The sequence below is a fragment of the Podarcis muralis genome, chromosome 2, assembly GCF_964188315.1.
Source record: "Podarcis muralis chromosome 2, rPodMur119.hap1.1, whole genome shotgun sequence".
Taxonomy (NCBI): domain Eukaryota; kingdom Metazoa; phylum Chordata; class Lepidosauria; order Squamata; family Lacertidae; genus Podarcis; species Podarcis muralis.
The window spans coordinates 95,763,960-95,779,070 of NC_135656.1; the positions used below are offsets into that span (position 1 = coordinate 95,763,960).

Consider the following 15,111-nt stretch of genomic DNA (forward strand, 5'->3'; position numbering starts at 1 on the left):
ATGCGTACCTCTTGCTTTAGTATTTGACACGTACAGAACAGATAGTGCTGCAGACATAACTGTTTGTAACGGTGTGTGGACTTTGAAATCTAGATCAGTTGTTTTGACACACACAGGGTGCCTCGTTATCTTCCACAAACAACTTGCTGGTTGGCAGAAATATTCTACTGTCTTTGAAATTTGCTGCTAATTTAGATGCCCATTGCTGTTTTTTGTCTCCACCTTCTGTGATTAAACTACCAGTCTGCCTATGTAGTTGCTCCTAGCACTGAAAACATTTCAGCTGCTGAGATATAGGGGAAAGGGTGAAGAAGAAGCTTTATCAGATGGTGGTTTTATGTACACATTCTTTTAACTGGAAGCCGCAAACTCTTTTTCCAAGGATTCATAGAAAACTGGCTTTTCAGCCAGCTGATACACCTGCCTTAAATTAACATGCCAACTTCTCAAAACATTCACTAGTGTATTATGAAACACAATACAGGTTAATTGGGCACAGCAGTAAAGACGCAAGCCAATAAAAATATTAAATCTAGCAATTTAACAAAAATACCCCTGGTGCTTTAAATTTCAATAGTTTGGCTCTGTTTAGTTAATTTCACTGTGTGTTTAAATTCTCTTAGAATACTCCCTTTATTTTAAAATGGCTACAGTACAAAGTGGCACACATGGCATCTGAATTTATTTATTTTTTTGCAGAGTTTCTTTCTAAAAAGCCCCCAACCCTAAACTGCTCTTTATCTTCCCCTCATTTCAAAAAGTGGTTTGGGGATTTGGCACAGCAGCTTTTTTAAAGAAAAGAAAGGGGGAAACATCACTGGTGCCACCTTTAAAAAGCTTTAATCCTGAAGCCCCAAACCACTTTTGAACTGTGAAGTGAAGAGGGGGGCAGGTGGCAATAGAATTTTAAAAAAATAACAATTTGGTGATTCTGTTCTGAAAGCAAAACTCTGTGGGTGATTTTCAGTGTTAAGTCATACTCAGTGCAGAACCATTCAAATTAATGGAGAACATTACCTAAGTCAACCCATTTCATTGGATCTGCTCCAACTAGCATTGGTTATCACCCTGCAACAGATGTAATCGGCCACATCTGTAGACTTCATAGCCAGTGAGGTTTCTACCTGATGATTCAGATCAGTAACTTAGACAACACTTGAAAGCTTGTTTGGTACATGGAGTTACCATATTGAGCTTAGGTTTGGAAAATTCAGAATCCAATCCCCTCTCAGCAATATTTGTTTTTGTCTGATTTGCAGTACTTCTATCACATTTTCATTGGAGATTTCCCAGTAAACATAAAATATAAAAATAACCTGTTACTGTCTAAAAGAATACATTTAAAATACACCACCACGGAAGCTCACTGAGTGGCCTAGGGCAATTCATCATCGCTTAGCTTACTCTACCTCACATCAGCTACAGTCCCACACTTTTTACAGGTCTGATCAATGTTCATGAACTCTTGTCACTCATTTTGCATTTCTCTCTCGAAAGAAGGGTCAACATTTACTGTGGTCATTAAGATTCAGGTGTTGGCATCAGATTCTCAAGTAAAAAAGGGGGGGATGGGAAAAGCCTTTAGAGCCTTTTAAGCCTTTTTTTTAAAACCAATCACTTTACTGAATCAGACAAGATGGCTCTAAACTTTAGAACTGGAGGATTCAGAAATGAACTTCCCCAATTTTGAAAGCCCCAGAGTCTATTAAAATGTCCCCTTTGAAGTTAGGCTTAGAGCCTGACACCTGATCCCCCCCTTCCCTTTTCCATACTGACTTACACAGCAGAGGCCTTTCTGTATTATCTTTGTGGCTACTAGGCACAGGGATCCATGGGAGGTACAGTTGCCTTGGATTGTGATGTAGGCTCCCAAAGATCCATGGGAACTCTATCTTCCTTGGATCCTAATGCTATCACCCTTAAAAGCTGAACATATCATTTGAGAATTTGGCATGGTATCATTGGTAACAGAACAGACCCTTAACTTAAATTGCAACCAATCTTTAAACAAACTTAACTTGGGCCCGGATCAGATCAAGTCCAGCTTCACTCATTTAGGGTGAATCTATTCCAAATTGATAGCAAACTGATTGCTAGCCAGTGAAATGTCACCCCAAAGCAAATACAGTGGTACCTCGGGTTACAAACTTAATTTGTTCTGGAGGTCCGTTCTTAACCTGAAACGGTTCTTAACCTGAAGCACCACTTTAGCTAATGGGGCCTCCCTCTGCCACCACTGCACGATTTCTGTTTTCATCCTGAGGTAAAGTTCTTAACCCGAGGTACGTACTACTTCCGGGATAGTGGAGTCTGTAACCCAAAGTGTTTGTAAAAAGAGGTGTTTGTAACCCGAGGTACAACTGTGTGTGTGTGTGTGTGTGTGTGTGTGTGTGTGTGTGTGTGTACACACACACACACACACACACACACACACATATATATACATATACACATACTGCTGTGCCAGGTAAATGTTTTTTATGAAGAAGAGCTTATTCAGATAAATAACAACAAACACTTTATTCAAGGGTAATTAGCATTGTTTTTGTATGGTGTGTGGTTGTGGTTTTAATGTACAGAGCAGTTTTTTTCCTTTCTCATACTGACAGTGAGAATCAAAATCATAAAGTCATCTCCTGTTAGTTTATTTTTTTCTTACGGCCATGTCAGACACAGTGACTGTGTTGTCTCTACACATGGGGAGCAATTGTCATAGACAACTGCTTCCTAGAGAGGTAGAAGTCTTCCACTCCTGGTCAACAGTAGCATTGTGAGAAGGGATTAAGAAGACTGTACAGGAATAATAATACATATATAATCCTATTCACTTCATTTTCCCAACTCAAAAATATATTCCTTACAATTAAGGCTTCATGGTGCTGGTCCAGCTGCCTGCCACATTCTCCTTACAGCCCCCCCCCCCCCACAAATCCCAGCATGTGCTGCACCTGTGTGTGGGGCTGTTGACACCCACAACTCCTGTTTACCAATCTTTCTCCAGGTGGAGAGCTATGCTCATGAGAGAACTGTGTGCACATAGAATCAAGCATAAGTAAGGGACTGACTGGTTTGATCCCCATGTGTTTAGATATCCAGGCTCCACTCATGTTCAGGATTCCAGTTACCATTCTGCCGTTCCTTAAACACATTTTCAGAAAGGAAATAATCAGAGCCAAAGTTGTTCATATAGTGAAATTATGGAGTGGAAATTGTGGGACGGTGTGATGGATCTCACCCGGCTTAAAGCCTTGGCTTTTCACCCAGCCTTGGCTCGTAGAGCAACTAAAGTAACGAACTCCCATTGTAGATCCTCAGCAGCTTCCACGTTATGTGGTTATAGGAGTCTTTGGCGATTTATTAACTTTCTTTCTGCCAAAAAAGCATATATAGCTCTGGATTTGTTCAAATACATTGGACTGTCTGTTTAGCCGCTTCTGGGGAAATGGATATGCTACAAGGGCAAGGAAATTAGTTACGCTGAGAAACTGCAGTATCAAAGGATTCTTGGAATCCCCTCCCCCGTTGTAACACAGACCTCCCTCCGCTGTTTAATTAATATGATAAATGTGTTATGCCTAACCTTGGTTTGCACAGTGATTTTAGACAGCCATGATTAGAATGCCTTTCACTACATATACAGGATTTCATGAATATGGAGCTTAGTCTTTTGTTTACTTATGCACCTGTCCATATGTTTTTCTGGCTTTGTGCCTGTAAACTAGCCTCCCCATTGACAGTTGGTAGATGCTAGTTACTGACCTGTGTATTTCCGGTCTGCTCCCTTTCTACCAGCTATCAGTTGCCTTTTAAGCACTGGGACAGATGAAGTAGCTTGGATAGTACAGGGGAAGAGCATGCTGCTTGCCTTCCTGGAGACTAGGGTAGGTAGTGTTAGGGGTTGAGGGGAACAGCGGGCTTTGTCCCTCTGCAGTAATACAATATAATACAATACTGTACTGTACTTCAGTGGTATGGGTGGCTCAAAAATGGAATATTTTATGCAGTACTGAAGTACGGTTGCTGGAAGTGTCAATCCGAAAACAATTATGGAATTGGTGAGGCCTTCAGAAACATGACTCAGTGGACATTTATGTACTACAAGCAGTGAATTTTTGTTTGGGTGTTTCTTCATGGATCTACCAAATGCTTAGCCAGAATTCAGGAATGGAAGGCAGCTTCCCTACTGGAGTATGTGGTGAAAGACTTTAAGAGGGTTTTTTCACCCCCAGAGCTATGTCTTGATATATTTCTGCTTTCTGAAATGTGTTGCTGTGGGTTGGATCTGGACTAAGATACTTGGACTCGGTTCGCATTTAAATCAGTGGGACTCAAATGAAGACATGATTAGCATGTCCCACTGAGTTCAACTAACTTAATCTGGATCCAACCTATGTATGGAATTTTTACACATGACTAACATTTATTGAACTTTTAGCAGGTCATGAAAACTTAGTTTTACAAAACCAGACCCTCAGTTTTTACCCAGTTTTTTAATCGCACTCTTCCTTCCCTTTTTCATGGCAGGATGTGTCCCCCCCCCCGCCCCCCCAAAAGTTTGCCTTTTGTTTTATAAATCCTTTAGCCCTGTTCTACTATGCCTTGGTTCTATACGAGCTCCTGGGGTGACAAAGCATGTAAAATGACAATTGCGTGTTGTTGTTTTTTAATTCTTGCCCAGGTTGAATGTTGGTCATGTTCTTTAAAAGAAACCCAACCCTGGTGGCTAATCAAGGGATCTGGAGCTGATTTTATGTTATTTCTTTTGCAAATCTTATAAACATATAAATATGATGCAGTCCAATGCGGAGGGCGGGTGAGGGAAAGGGGACTTGCCAGCTGACAATGCTGCTGTTCATGGACAATGCTAAGTCTCGTCTTCTCATGGAAAGTTTTTTCTTCTTCTTCAATATTTTCTCTCTTATACTTGCTGCAGAATGCAGTGCGTCATAATCTTAGTCTTCACAAGTGTTTTGTGCGAGTAGAAAACGTAAAAGGGGCAGTATGGACAGTGGATGAAGTAGAGTTCCAAAAACGAAGGCCACAAAAGATCAGTGGGTATGTCCACCATGTTTGAACTTCTTAGCCTAGCTTGGATCATGCTTACAGTTTTAACATAGAGGCTTTGGCTGCTAGATGGTGTTTAGAGATCAATCCAGGGTAGTTTCACCTTGTTTCAGTCAAGGAGAAACAACAGAGAGCATTTCATCACTATCGTTTGTATGCCCACCAGTCCCCTTGCCCTTGCTTGCTTGGTGTTTGTTTTGCATCACATGCTAGTAGCTTTTAGGTGGCAATGCATATTAACCCTCACAATCCATTTGCTTATGCTTATTGCATTTTATTTTCTTTTTCCTTTCCCCTGTATTTGATGTCTGTTCTATTCCCCGATCCCATGTCACTTTGTTTCCACTTCATCTCGTTTGCTGATCTTATCCCAGGGTGCTATTCGCACCAACCTATCCCTGCATAAGTGCTTTATCAGAGTAGAGGATGAGTTTGGGTCCTTTTGGACTGTTGATGATGAAGAGTTTAAACGGGGCCGTCATATTCAACGAGGCCGTCCTAGAAAATTCTGCCCTGATGAAAACTTTGGCGAGCTTGTTACACAGTAAGAGCTTTTACTTGCTTTGTGTGTGTGTGTGTGGGCGTGGGCGTGCTAGTTCCTCCCCTCCCAAATTTTTGTTTTCTGTTGCTTTTGCTTTGCATGATTTATCCATCTCATGTAGACTCGCATTTCACGAAATAGTGGCATTGCCTTTGCTGCAAAAGAAATCTCCCCCTTAAATGTCATGGTTGTACATGCATCGCACTGCTTCTTTGCAAATGCCTATGCTAACACTTTCTGACACGTTTATGGTGATACTTTGTTATAAGGATGTGTTCTTTATCATGCTGATGCTGGGTAATGCTGTATAACCAATTAGCAGGATGGTTTTAGGCTGTTTCCATATTGATAATTTTAGTTGGTCTTAACCCACCCCCCGTCCCCCGTATTCTCTCAATAAAATTTGCATTGCTACAACGAACAAATTGAAAGATTCAAACATGTTTGAAAACAATGCTCAAAGGCCATTGCAGTGGCATTTGTAAAGGTGCACAATAAATGTTTAAAAAATTAGAGCTGGAGGCTTTAAATTGCATATTTCTGTATGAAGACTCCTTAAAAATAAAAGGGGTAAGCCATTATTTCAACAAAGAAAGTAATGATACAGCACAGTGTTTTGGGGGGCGGGGTTATTACTGATTTAGGATGAGCATTGTTTTTAGTGGTCCCAGAGAGAAATTCCAAGTACAACCCACCAGGTGCCCTTGCTATGTTTTTCTTTCATTTCAGTAAAGTTTACTGAGCAAGAGAATGGAGGGATCCGATCAGTAGTATCTGACGGATTTTGCCCTTGCGTGTTTTCTTATTGGGCACATTTAGGTTGGACCCAGACTTACTAAACTTACCTCTGATGAGTCATAGGTCATTCAGTCCGATCCCCTGCTGAGGCAGGAAATCTCCTGCAATCCACCAGGATTGTGCTGTGAGTTAGTTCTGTAATTGAATTCAATGTGAAAAGGTAATCATGAGTTAATTTCCGGTGAAATCAGTGGGAACACAAGTCCTACTAAATTATGACCAACCCACTGTGTATTGTAAAACACTTAGTTTTTTAGGTACTTCCAACAACATGCTTCAGGCGTCATTAGATTATTCAGTGATACCTGACCAAAATAGGTACACAAAAGAATTTTATTTTTGCCTCTAAAAACATTGCATGGATTTCTGGCACAAGTCACTGCTTTGCAGTAGCTCCCTTCCAGTCAGAAGCCATGCCAAGAAGAATGGTGTCTCACACAGGAACAGAGGATGTGGGATGTTTGGGGATGGATGAATCGTTCTTTCTTTTCCACGCCCTACATGCTTTTGTGGGGGGCCTTCATTATAAGAAGTTCAGGAAAAACTGGTGGGTGCAACTGAAAAACAGACACCAACAAACTTGACCAATATGCCCTTCAGAGGTTCTCCCAGCTTCACATCCAAGAACAGCTCCCGCAGAGTTGGGAGAATGTTTAAATGATACGAAACTGGCTGACGCACTTGCTGGTTTCCCATGTTATAGGGAAAACAGTGTCAGTTCTGTGGGAAAGACCCATGTGAGCATCTTCTGCATGCCTCATATGGATGTTCTCCCAGCTGTGTGGGAGCTGCATAGAGGTATGTAGCTCAGGGAACATCTAAAGGGCACTTTCAGCTCTGAGACCAAAACATGACATTAGACCTGAGATACATATTCAGTGAAGGTGAGGGCAGTCAAAATAGCTATGTAGTTTAAAACATAACAAAAAAACCCCACTATGTTTATTATGTGTTGTCTTTTTTTTCTGGTATGGGAGAAAGCCTGGCCTTCTGGAAGTGCAAATTTGACTGTATTTAACTTTACCCTTTCTTTACCTATCTTCCTTGCGCAGAAACCCTTCACTTATTAAAAACATGCAGACCAGCCACACCTACTGCTCACCTCTCAGTGCTGCTTTACAGGTAAGATTAATGAGTGTGGCAAATATGTCACATAGGCGTGTGTGTGTGTCTTCCTACTCGTTTCAAAATATATTAGCCTTGCTCTAATTAGATATTAAATTTTAATTCCGTTAAACTTTTTTCTTAAGTGCATAAAGCATCATGGTCCCTGGAGGCAAACACATATCAGGCCGCTTCAGCATTAGCTAGATGCTTAGCATTTTGAATATTGTGGCAAAAAAATTAAAAGTTCACTTATTAATATTTATCAGCAGTATCATAATTTCCATCCTCTTATTTCAGAATTTCACTTGAGGCAAAAATACCACAAGTGTAATTACTCTAGCACAGCTATTAATGTGCTGAATGATAGGATACTGTATCACATGACCTTCTATTGTTCGTGGCTTTAAAGGGAAAGCAGATTCACACACAGAGAGAGATTTTTCTTTTAAGGATCTTTCAGATGCTTGTTTTTCTGTTATGAAATAGCTAGCACTTGCATCACGCTGGAAGAAAAGAGATGTCACTTTTGTGCTGCCGATAACAAATGATTTTAAGGGAAATGTCTAGATACTTTCTCACGTGGGTAAGCAGTTACAAATGCATAAACAAGCTTCTGAACATTTTCTAGACATGCAAAATTATAAAAATTATATAGGCCAACCAAAAGCAGGTGTTTTTTCACAGCTTTGTGTGCAAATTCCCTAGAAAACATTCTCACTACTTCCCCTCAATATGTTTGGTGTGGAAATAGATGTAACTAAATAAACATTTGTATGGTTGTCGCTGTAAAGAGATGTTTTGATTCTTCTATGCTGCTTCTCACACTTGAAAGGTCTTTAATTTTTGTGATGCACAGACCACGCATACCGATGGCAATCCACCTCGGATTCTGCTCAACAAGAAAATCCCCACTGATTATAACTGAGCTGGATTGCATACCCACACATGCATATGTGCGCGCGCACGCACGCACACGTTGTTTGTGTCTATGGAAAATGCTTCTGAAGGCATTCTACTTGGCCAATATGCAAAACTGTAGGTAGTGACATGACACAGTTGCCTGTACTCCACTGTAATAAGTTGTATTGTCATAAGCCTATCTAGATGCAGAGTCACAGAATACGTGCATTTTTCACGCCATAACATTTCTGAGAGCGTTTGCTGGACTTTCCCTTTTACTTTTAAAACAAGAAGGGGATTGATTAAGAAGGGAGTAGCAGCCCCACATTACCCCTAATTACTTCAGTTTATGTAGTAACTTCTGAAAAGCAAATGAAAGCATGTGCAAATGAAGCAACTGTAAATACCATTCATTAGGATCTTATTTTCCCTCGAGTCTTGTGAAGTGCGGTTTTTAAAGACATGCTCCGTCTGCGGAATAGTATTAAGATTACAAGCACATTTTGCATTCATGAGGCTGAAAGGCAAAAATGAAGTGATCCAGCATTCCTTCAGCTTCTGTTAGCTATGTGACTAATTTCAATTAATATGCTTATCATACAGAACAGTTCGTGTTTTAGTTCTAAGACATGTGTTGTTGTCGTCATCTCCCCCCCCCCCCGTATTATGTGATAACGTAACAGTAATTTCTGTTCTCCTGCACTACCATCATTTAACCTAAAAAAACCTAAAAAAGAAAACCAAAAAAGAAAAAGAAAAACATACACAAGAGGAAGGTGGTATATATTTCAAATAACATTTAATAAATTAAGAGTGCTTCCAGAAGGGAGTTTATTGTGGAATTGGTGCTTCTTGGGCACATATGTCTTTTTGCAGCGTCCACATGACAACATCAAAATGTCAGTCCCCCCTCCCCCCCAAAAAAATAATATTTCCCCTTACCACAGGAAATACAGGAAATAAAAACAACCCATTACACATCTGTAGTTACTGCTGGTGTAGAAGCTACTTAGCAGATTCATTCATTTATTTTCAGCAGATGAGCTATTTTCACACACCTGTCCTTCTGTTTGCTCCTCACCTGAGGACAACCTAGCCATTTTTTAAAAGGCGTGCACACACAGGTACGGAAATGCTTATGCACATGCCCAGAACAGAAAAGAACACTGGAGGGCCTTTGTGAACGAGGAACAAAACCCAAGAAGGCCCCAGAGACATTTTATCAAGCTTCACTCAGTGTTATGGACAGCAGTTGTTTCACAGTGAATATCCATGACTGAAAATGTAGAAATGTGTGGAAGATAACATGACGAGTACACGTGCAAAAAAAATCATGTGGCCACCATCTGGAAAACAATTATTTTGTTTCTTATGTTTCAAATTAGCTCCAGTTTATATACATGGCTCAGTCAGAAAGGGAGTGAGCATTTTTTAAAGCACTGCTTGTGAGTGTATAGAATTTTTTTCCTTGTTGAGCATATAGTGTCCCATCTCTTTTTGTTGGGACTCTCAATGCTCCGCATCTCTAGAAAGAATCCTAGTTCAAAAGCTGTGACTTTTAGGAAGCCTTGAGCAATTAAGCAGAATACAAAACCATGCAAAATGCCTTTTCTCTGCTGCAAAAACAAGCAAAACATCTTTGATGGCTTGATACTATGTTGTATAGCAATGTAAGCAACAAATGGTTGATAGACATGTGTTGGGAGATCATCATTTATCAAGCCATGTGCCCACATTTTGCTGGTTGTGGTAATAGTCATTACAACTAATTCCCATTCCATCATCTCAGCTTGGAGGACTACTGCAAACACAACTCATTAAGCATGCAAGCTGGCTTATATTGTTGGTGGATTTTCCAGGACATGGCACCTTCTTCATTCAGCTGTCACAAACCATTCTGCCATTCTCTTGTCATTCAAAGCCAAGAAACAGATTCCCCCCCCCCTCTGTTTCATGGGATATCCCCACATTCGCTTTCTTTCTTGTCCTATAGGTGAGGTAACTGTCTTCTGCAATAGTTTCCCAGAAGCATAGTATCTCTGTTTGCAATCCATCTGCTGTCAGCTGGCTCCCTAAACTCTTTCAGCAGGCAGCACTTCTACCCGTGATTTACTTCTCTGAGGCTAGACAAGGGTGAAACAACCGTCAGATCTACCGATATGCTCAACCTGGTGGAACACAAAGTGAAGCAAAAGGAATGAATGAACATCTCTGATGCTCCTGTTCTCCCTTGTTTAATTATGTGTTTCCCACGTTCTCTTTGTAGTCTCCCCTCCTAAATCACAAAGCATTTTCAAGATATGACAGGAGCCTAGTAAAAGGAGGAGGCAACTCTAAGTTTGTAAAACATCATTATCCCTTTATATACAAAGATAGAAAGTTCCAACCAAAGGGCTGTGTCTAGTGACTCATGGGGAAGCTGTGAAAAAATGTAGAAAAGTGGTACTTATAAGTGGTGCATCATGTGCCTTTGGATCACGGCCCTGAGGGCTTTTGAGGGGGGGAAAACACCATTAGAATTTCCAGATTAGCATTTCTGATCCACATCTCAGAATGTTGCCATGTGAAGATCCCCTGTTGCTTTCTATCTTGTTGCTTCTGAATGGAATTTGTCCATTTGGCCACCTGTGGTTTTTGGAGGGTGGGGGGGAATAGCAGGTGCTTTTCCTGTTCTGGCTCTTCCTAAATAAATTACTTTACTGCAATTACAAGTTATCTCGGTGGTGGGAAGTGCGTGACTCATTATTTCTCAAACTGCAGGAAGCATGAGTCTTATGTTCCCCACTTCATCAAAATTATTTTTCTGCATCTTGAATAAAAAAAGATTAATATAATCCTCTTCGTTAGAGTAGTTTTTTGATTGCACTGCATAGAGATAGGGACTGTGCTTCGGGGAGGGCCGCTAGATAGAGCATAAAAGCAGCAGACTTCTGCAGCCACCAGTGACGACAGTGTTGAATCTGTTTCTTCAGGTTACACTGCAGTAAGTAAAGAGTCAAAACATCTCAACGTTCAGCAATGCCAGGTAGTTCAGTATGGACTAACTTGCAAATTGTTTCCTCCATAGCACACATCCACACTGTGATTAGCTGGTGGGTGTTTTTGTTTAGTGCTAATTTCTTCAAAAAGCCTTTCCCCCCCATCTCAGATAGTCTGAACACTAGGAGAGCCAGAATCTCCTACTTTTTGTAAAAAGCATCTCTCAGAAATTAATTGCCCTTATATTTCATTTATTTATTTTAATAGATTTGTGTCCCATATTTAAAAAGAGAAATTCTCAGAAGGCAGCACGTTAAGGCACATGGACCAAATAAATATGTAACTGTAATATATAAAATGCATAATTTAAAAGTAGGAACAGTCAATAACACTAAAATAATAAAGAGAATAAATAGCCAGGGCATACATTAAAATAGCAGCTAGCCCCAGTAGAACATTAAAATGACAAAACAGTCACAGTTAAAAGGAACCACAGATTTCACCAGCCCAATTAAAATCATTAAAAAAAAAACCAAAACATTGCTGCAACAAACAGAGGGCCTGCGAATGTGAGGCCACAACTGAAAAACCCTCCTGGCTTGTGCCCACCAGCCTGATTGCTCCCAAAGACAGGCATATGTCGGGTCTCAGAAGTGCAGGCAAGCGAGGGGCTGTGTGCAGAGTTTTAAAAGGTTTAACACAGGAGTTGGATTGGGCGGAGGTATCCCTTGGCTGAGCCTTGCCAGTCTCCACTCATGGCACAGAACTCCCCATTCCGCCCAGAAAACAGATGGGCAGACAGAGGTACTGCTGCTAAGAGGGAAGGGGCTAACCTAGCCTGCAATTTGCTGGATCCTGAGCTGGCCCAGCTGCCATCACTTGACAGCATTGCCCCCAACTCAGTACTGATCACTGCTGGTTTCAGGCTGAAACAGATAGGCCTCCTCTCACTTCGCCTTCTGCCTCAGCCAGTGTGAGATATGTAAAATGTGGCTGCACGTGTACTAGTGGTGCCTGGAATGTTTCCAAGAACACAACTACTCCACCTCCAATGCTGTTTTAAATATTTCTTTTAAATATCTATCATCTATATCTATCTATCTATCTATCTATCTATCTATCTATCTATCTATCTATCTATCTATTATTGCTTAAAGGGCTATCAACTTCCTGCTGCCCCTCCTGCTTCCACATGGCCCTTTAAATCCCACAAAAAAGTGGACCCCAGTCAACCTCTCTCTGGCCTAACTCCTCTTTACCCTTTTTGATGCTATGTGTATTTTGCGATCTTGCCCCTTCCAGCAATGCAGGAGGCACCATTTCTATGATTTCTCCCTCCCTGTTCTCTTTCTCCTGCACCTCCGCTCACTAGGAAATTGCACTAGTAGAGTAGGACAGGGCTGTGTCTTTATTGCATTTTAAGATGCAAACAGACTAGTCTTGACTCTGTCCAGGGAGTTGGTCTAGTGGATCACATATTGGTTGAAACCTGGCAGGCCTTTGTTGTTATTCCAGTGCAGCCGCATACTTCTTGGGTGGCCATGGGCCCAGTCACTTGCTCTCAGTCTTAGCCCTTCATTTTTTTAAGTGGGAATGAAACTGTCTTGCCTCACTAAATTGTCATAAGTCTCAGTGAAATGAAGGTTGTAAAGACCTTGGCACTAGAAATGAACTCTATAAAGAACAAGTGAGGACTTCATCTCAGGTTTGCAAGTGCAAAGAAATGGTTTATCAGTTCATTTTCTGTAAAGAACATGCACTTAAGTCCAATTCTTGCACTATTTTCTATTTGAATATAAGCTAGTGAATATCTCATTTTTATATCTTAAGAGTTTGTATTGACCACTTAACAGAAATCTTCCAAACTAGACTTTACTCTGGCTCAGGGAATATTGAATATGAGGGCCTATTTACTGAAGTTCCAGTGCAGCTCAGAACTGGCATGGTTAAATCACTATTTGGCAATTTGACTACATTTGACAAGCAATGTGAGAACAAAGCAGCCAAACACTGCTGCTTTATTCATTTCCCTGGAATTTTGTGGGAGTCCAGTGCAAGTCACATCCATCCAAATGAAAGTTGTATCAAAGCAGATACCACAAGTCAAAACAAGAATATGGAAATAATGTTACCAGGATGTGGCCTAAAATATTTGCTCTTGAATATGATTACGTTTTTCATGAATGATACACATTAGAAGAGCTCAGAAAACATTCCGGTCCCAATTACTTCCCCTAAACTAAATAACCTTTTCCCATCAACTCACATTCAGATCCATCCAAGCTGTTAGTCCTGCATACTTGGGTGTAATATTCACAAGCACAGGCATGTGGAATTACACCACAAGGAGGTACATGGGAAGATGGTAAGGAGTTCATAGTACAAAATGAGCGAACAGGAACACAGGAAGCTTCCTTTTGCCAAGTCACACCACTGGTCCACCTAGTACACTTGAGTGGCACCAGAGCTCCAGAATTTCAGACATGAGTTATGAGCTCTATCTGGTGACACTAGGAATTTATCCTAGTGCCATTGGTGCTAATGTAAATAGCAGCAAGGGGACAATTTTTGAGGTAAGGCATTTTTAAAAAACCCTTCACCTACACTATGGTCCCAATCCAGATTGCCTGCATTCTGGGTTTGTTTCCTTTTTTAAATAAACAACCAAGGCCAGATCTATAATTTAGCATATTTAATTTGTCCCAGTCATCGTTTGAATTCTTCCCTGAGTGTGAATGGGGTGATATTGTATTTGGTAGTTACTACAAGTAGAAAACAGAGCTTTGTGAAATCTTAGCTATGCTCTAGCCAGTGGTGGAAATAATTAAGTGGACATTTTATCCATTATATTTAATGAAAACATAGTGCAAACAGTGTTACCTTGCAGCTGATCTGTGGCACATGTATGAGCATGTGTTGCTATGGATTCTTATGTCTTGTTCTTTGACTCGACAGGCTTCAATGGCTGAGAACAGTATACCTCTGTACACTACTGCTTCCATGGGAAATCCCACTCTGGGCAGTTTAGCCAATGCTATGCGGGAAGATCTTAATGGTGCAATGGAGCATGCGAACAGTAATGGGAGTGACAGCAGCCCAGGACGTTCCCCTATGCAAGCAATGTAAGTAAAGAGGAATGTTGCTGCTGTTTACATTTATCTCCTGTCTCTCTCCCTCTCCCTGCCCCTCTTCCAATGAAGCCAAAAATATAAACTCTAGAAATGTTTGTGCCAACTTGAAGAAAAGGAACCATTTACCTTTAGTCTGGTCTGACAAATCCACCTGGGCATTGTTAACTCACTTTTCACTCAGTCCTTTGGCTTGTAAACCACCAGTTTGCAGAAATAGCATTCTGAAAATGCATTTCTTTGGGAGATTTTTTTGTCTCTTAATGCATTGTTTCCACTTGGATCCTTTAATGAATCTGGAAAGATCTATTAATCACCGTTTTTCCATGGTGGCTAAAATGGAATCTTCTTGTTCACAGAGATTCTACTCTTGAGCACAAGATGCTAGGGTCAAATCCATTAAAGATATTATAGTGCCACTGTTTCCATTTACCACCTGTGTTGAAGACTTTCAGTAAAGACCTGGAATTATCTAACTTTCACATAAGCTTTGTGCAAGCAAGTGAATCCGGATGAATGCTCAAGGAATAGGTGGGGTCTGGTAGAGCAACCTAAGGCCTTCTGTCATCTGCACAGGAAGGGGGAGCATGCGAC

The 15,111-nt window shown here is 40.8% G+C and overlaps 1 protein-coding gene across 26 annotated transcripts in view; it reads left to right on the forward strand.

The window, feature by feature from the left end:
- The window catches only part of FOXP1 (forkhead box P1), a 526,973-nt gene that overhangs the window by 497,308 nt on the left and 14,554 nt on the right, over window positions 1-15,111 (forward strand). For 21 of the 26 annotated variants that reach the window (XM_028719402.2, XM_077925035.1, XM_077925033.1 and 18 more), the window contains 3 exons: window positions 5,439-5,608; window positions 7,456-7,525; window positions 14,345-14,511. In XM_028719402.2, the coding sequence (XP_028575235.2) occupies window positions 5,439-5,608; window positions 7,456-7,525; window positions 14,345-14,511 (407 nt within the window). Of the gene's footprint in view, window positions 1-4,933; window positions 5,056-5,438; window positions 5,609-7,455; window positions 7,526-14,344; window positions 14,512-15,111 lie in introns of those variants that run through there. The other 5 variants (XM_028719404.2, XM_028719403.2, XM_077925040.1 and 2 more) reach the window with 2 other exon arrangements.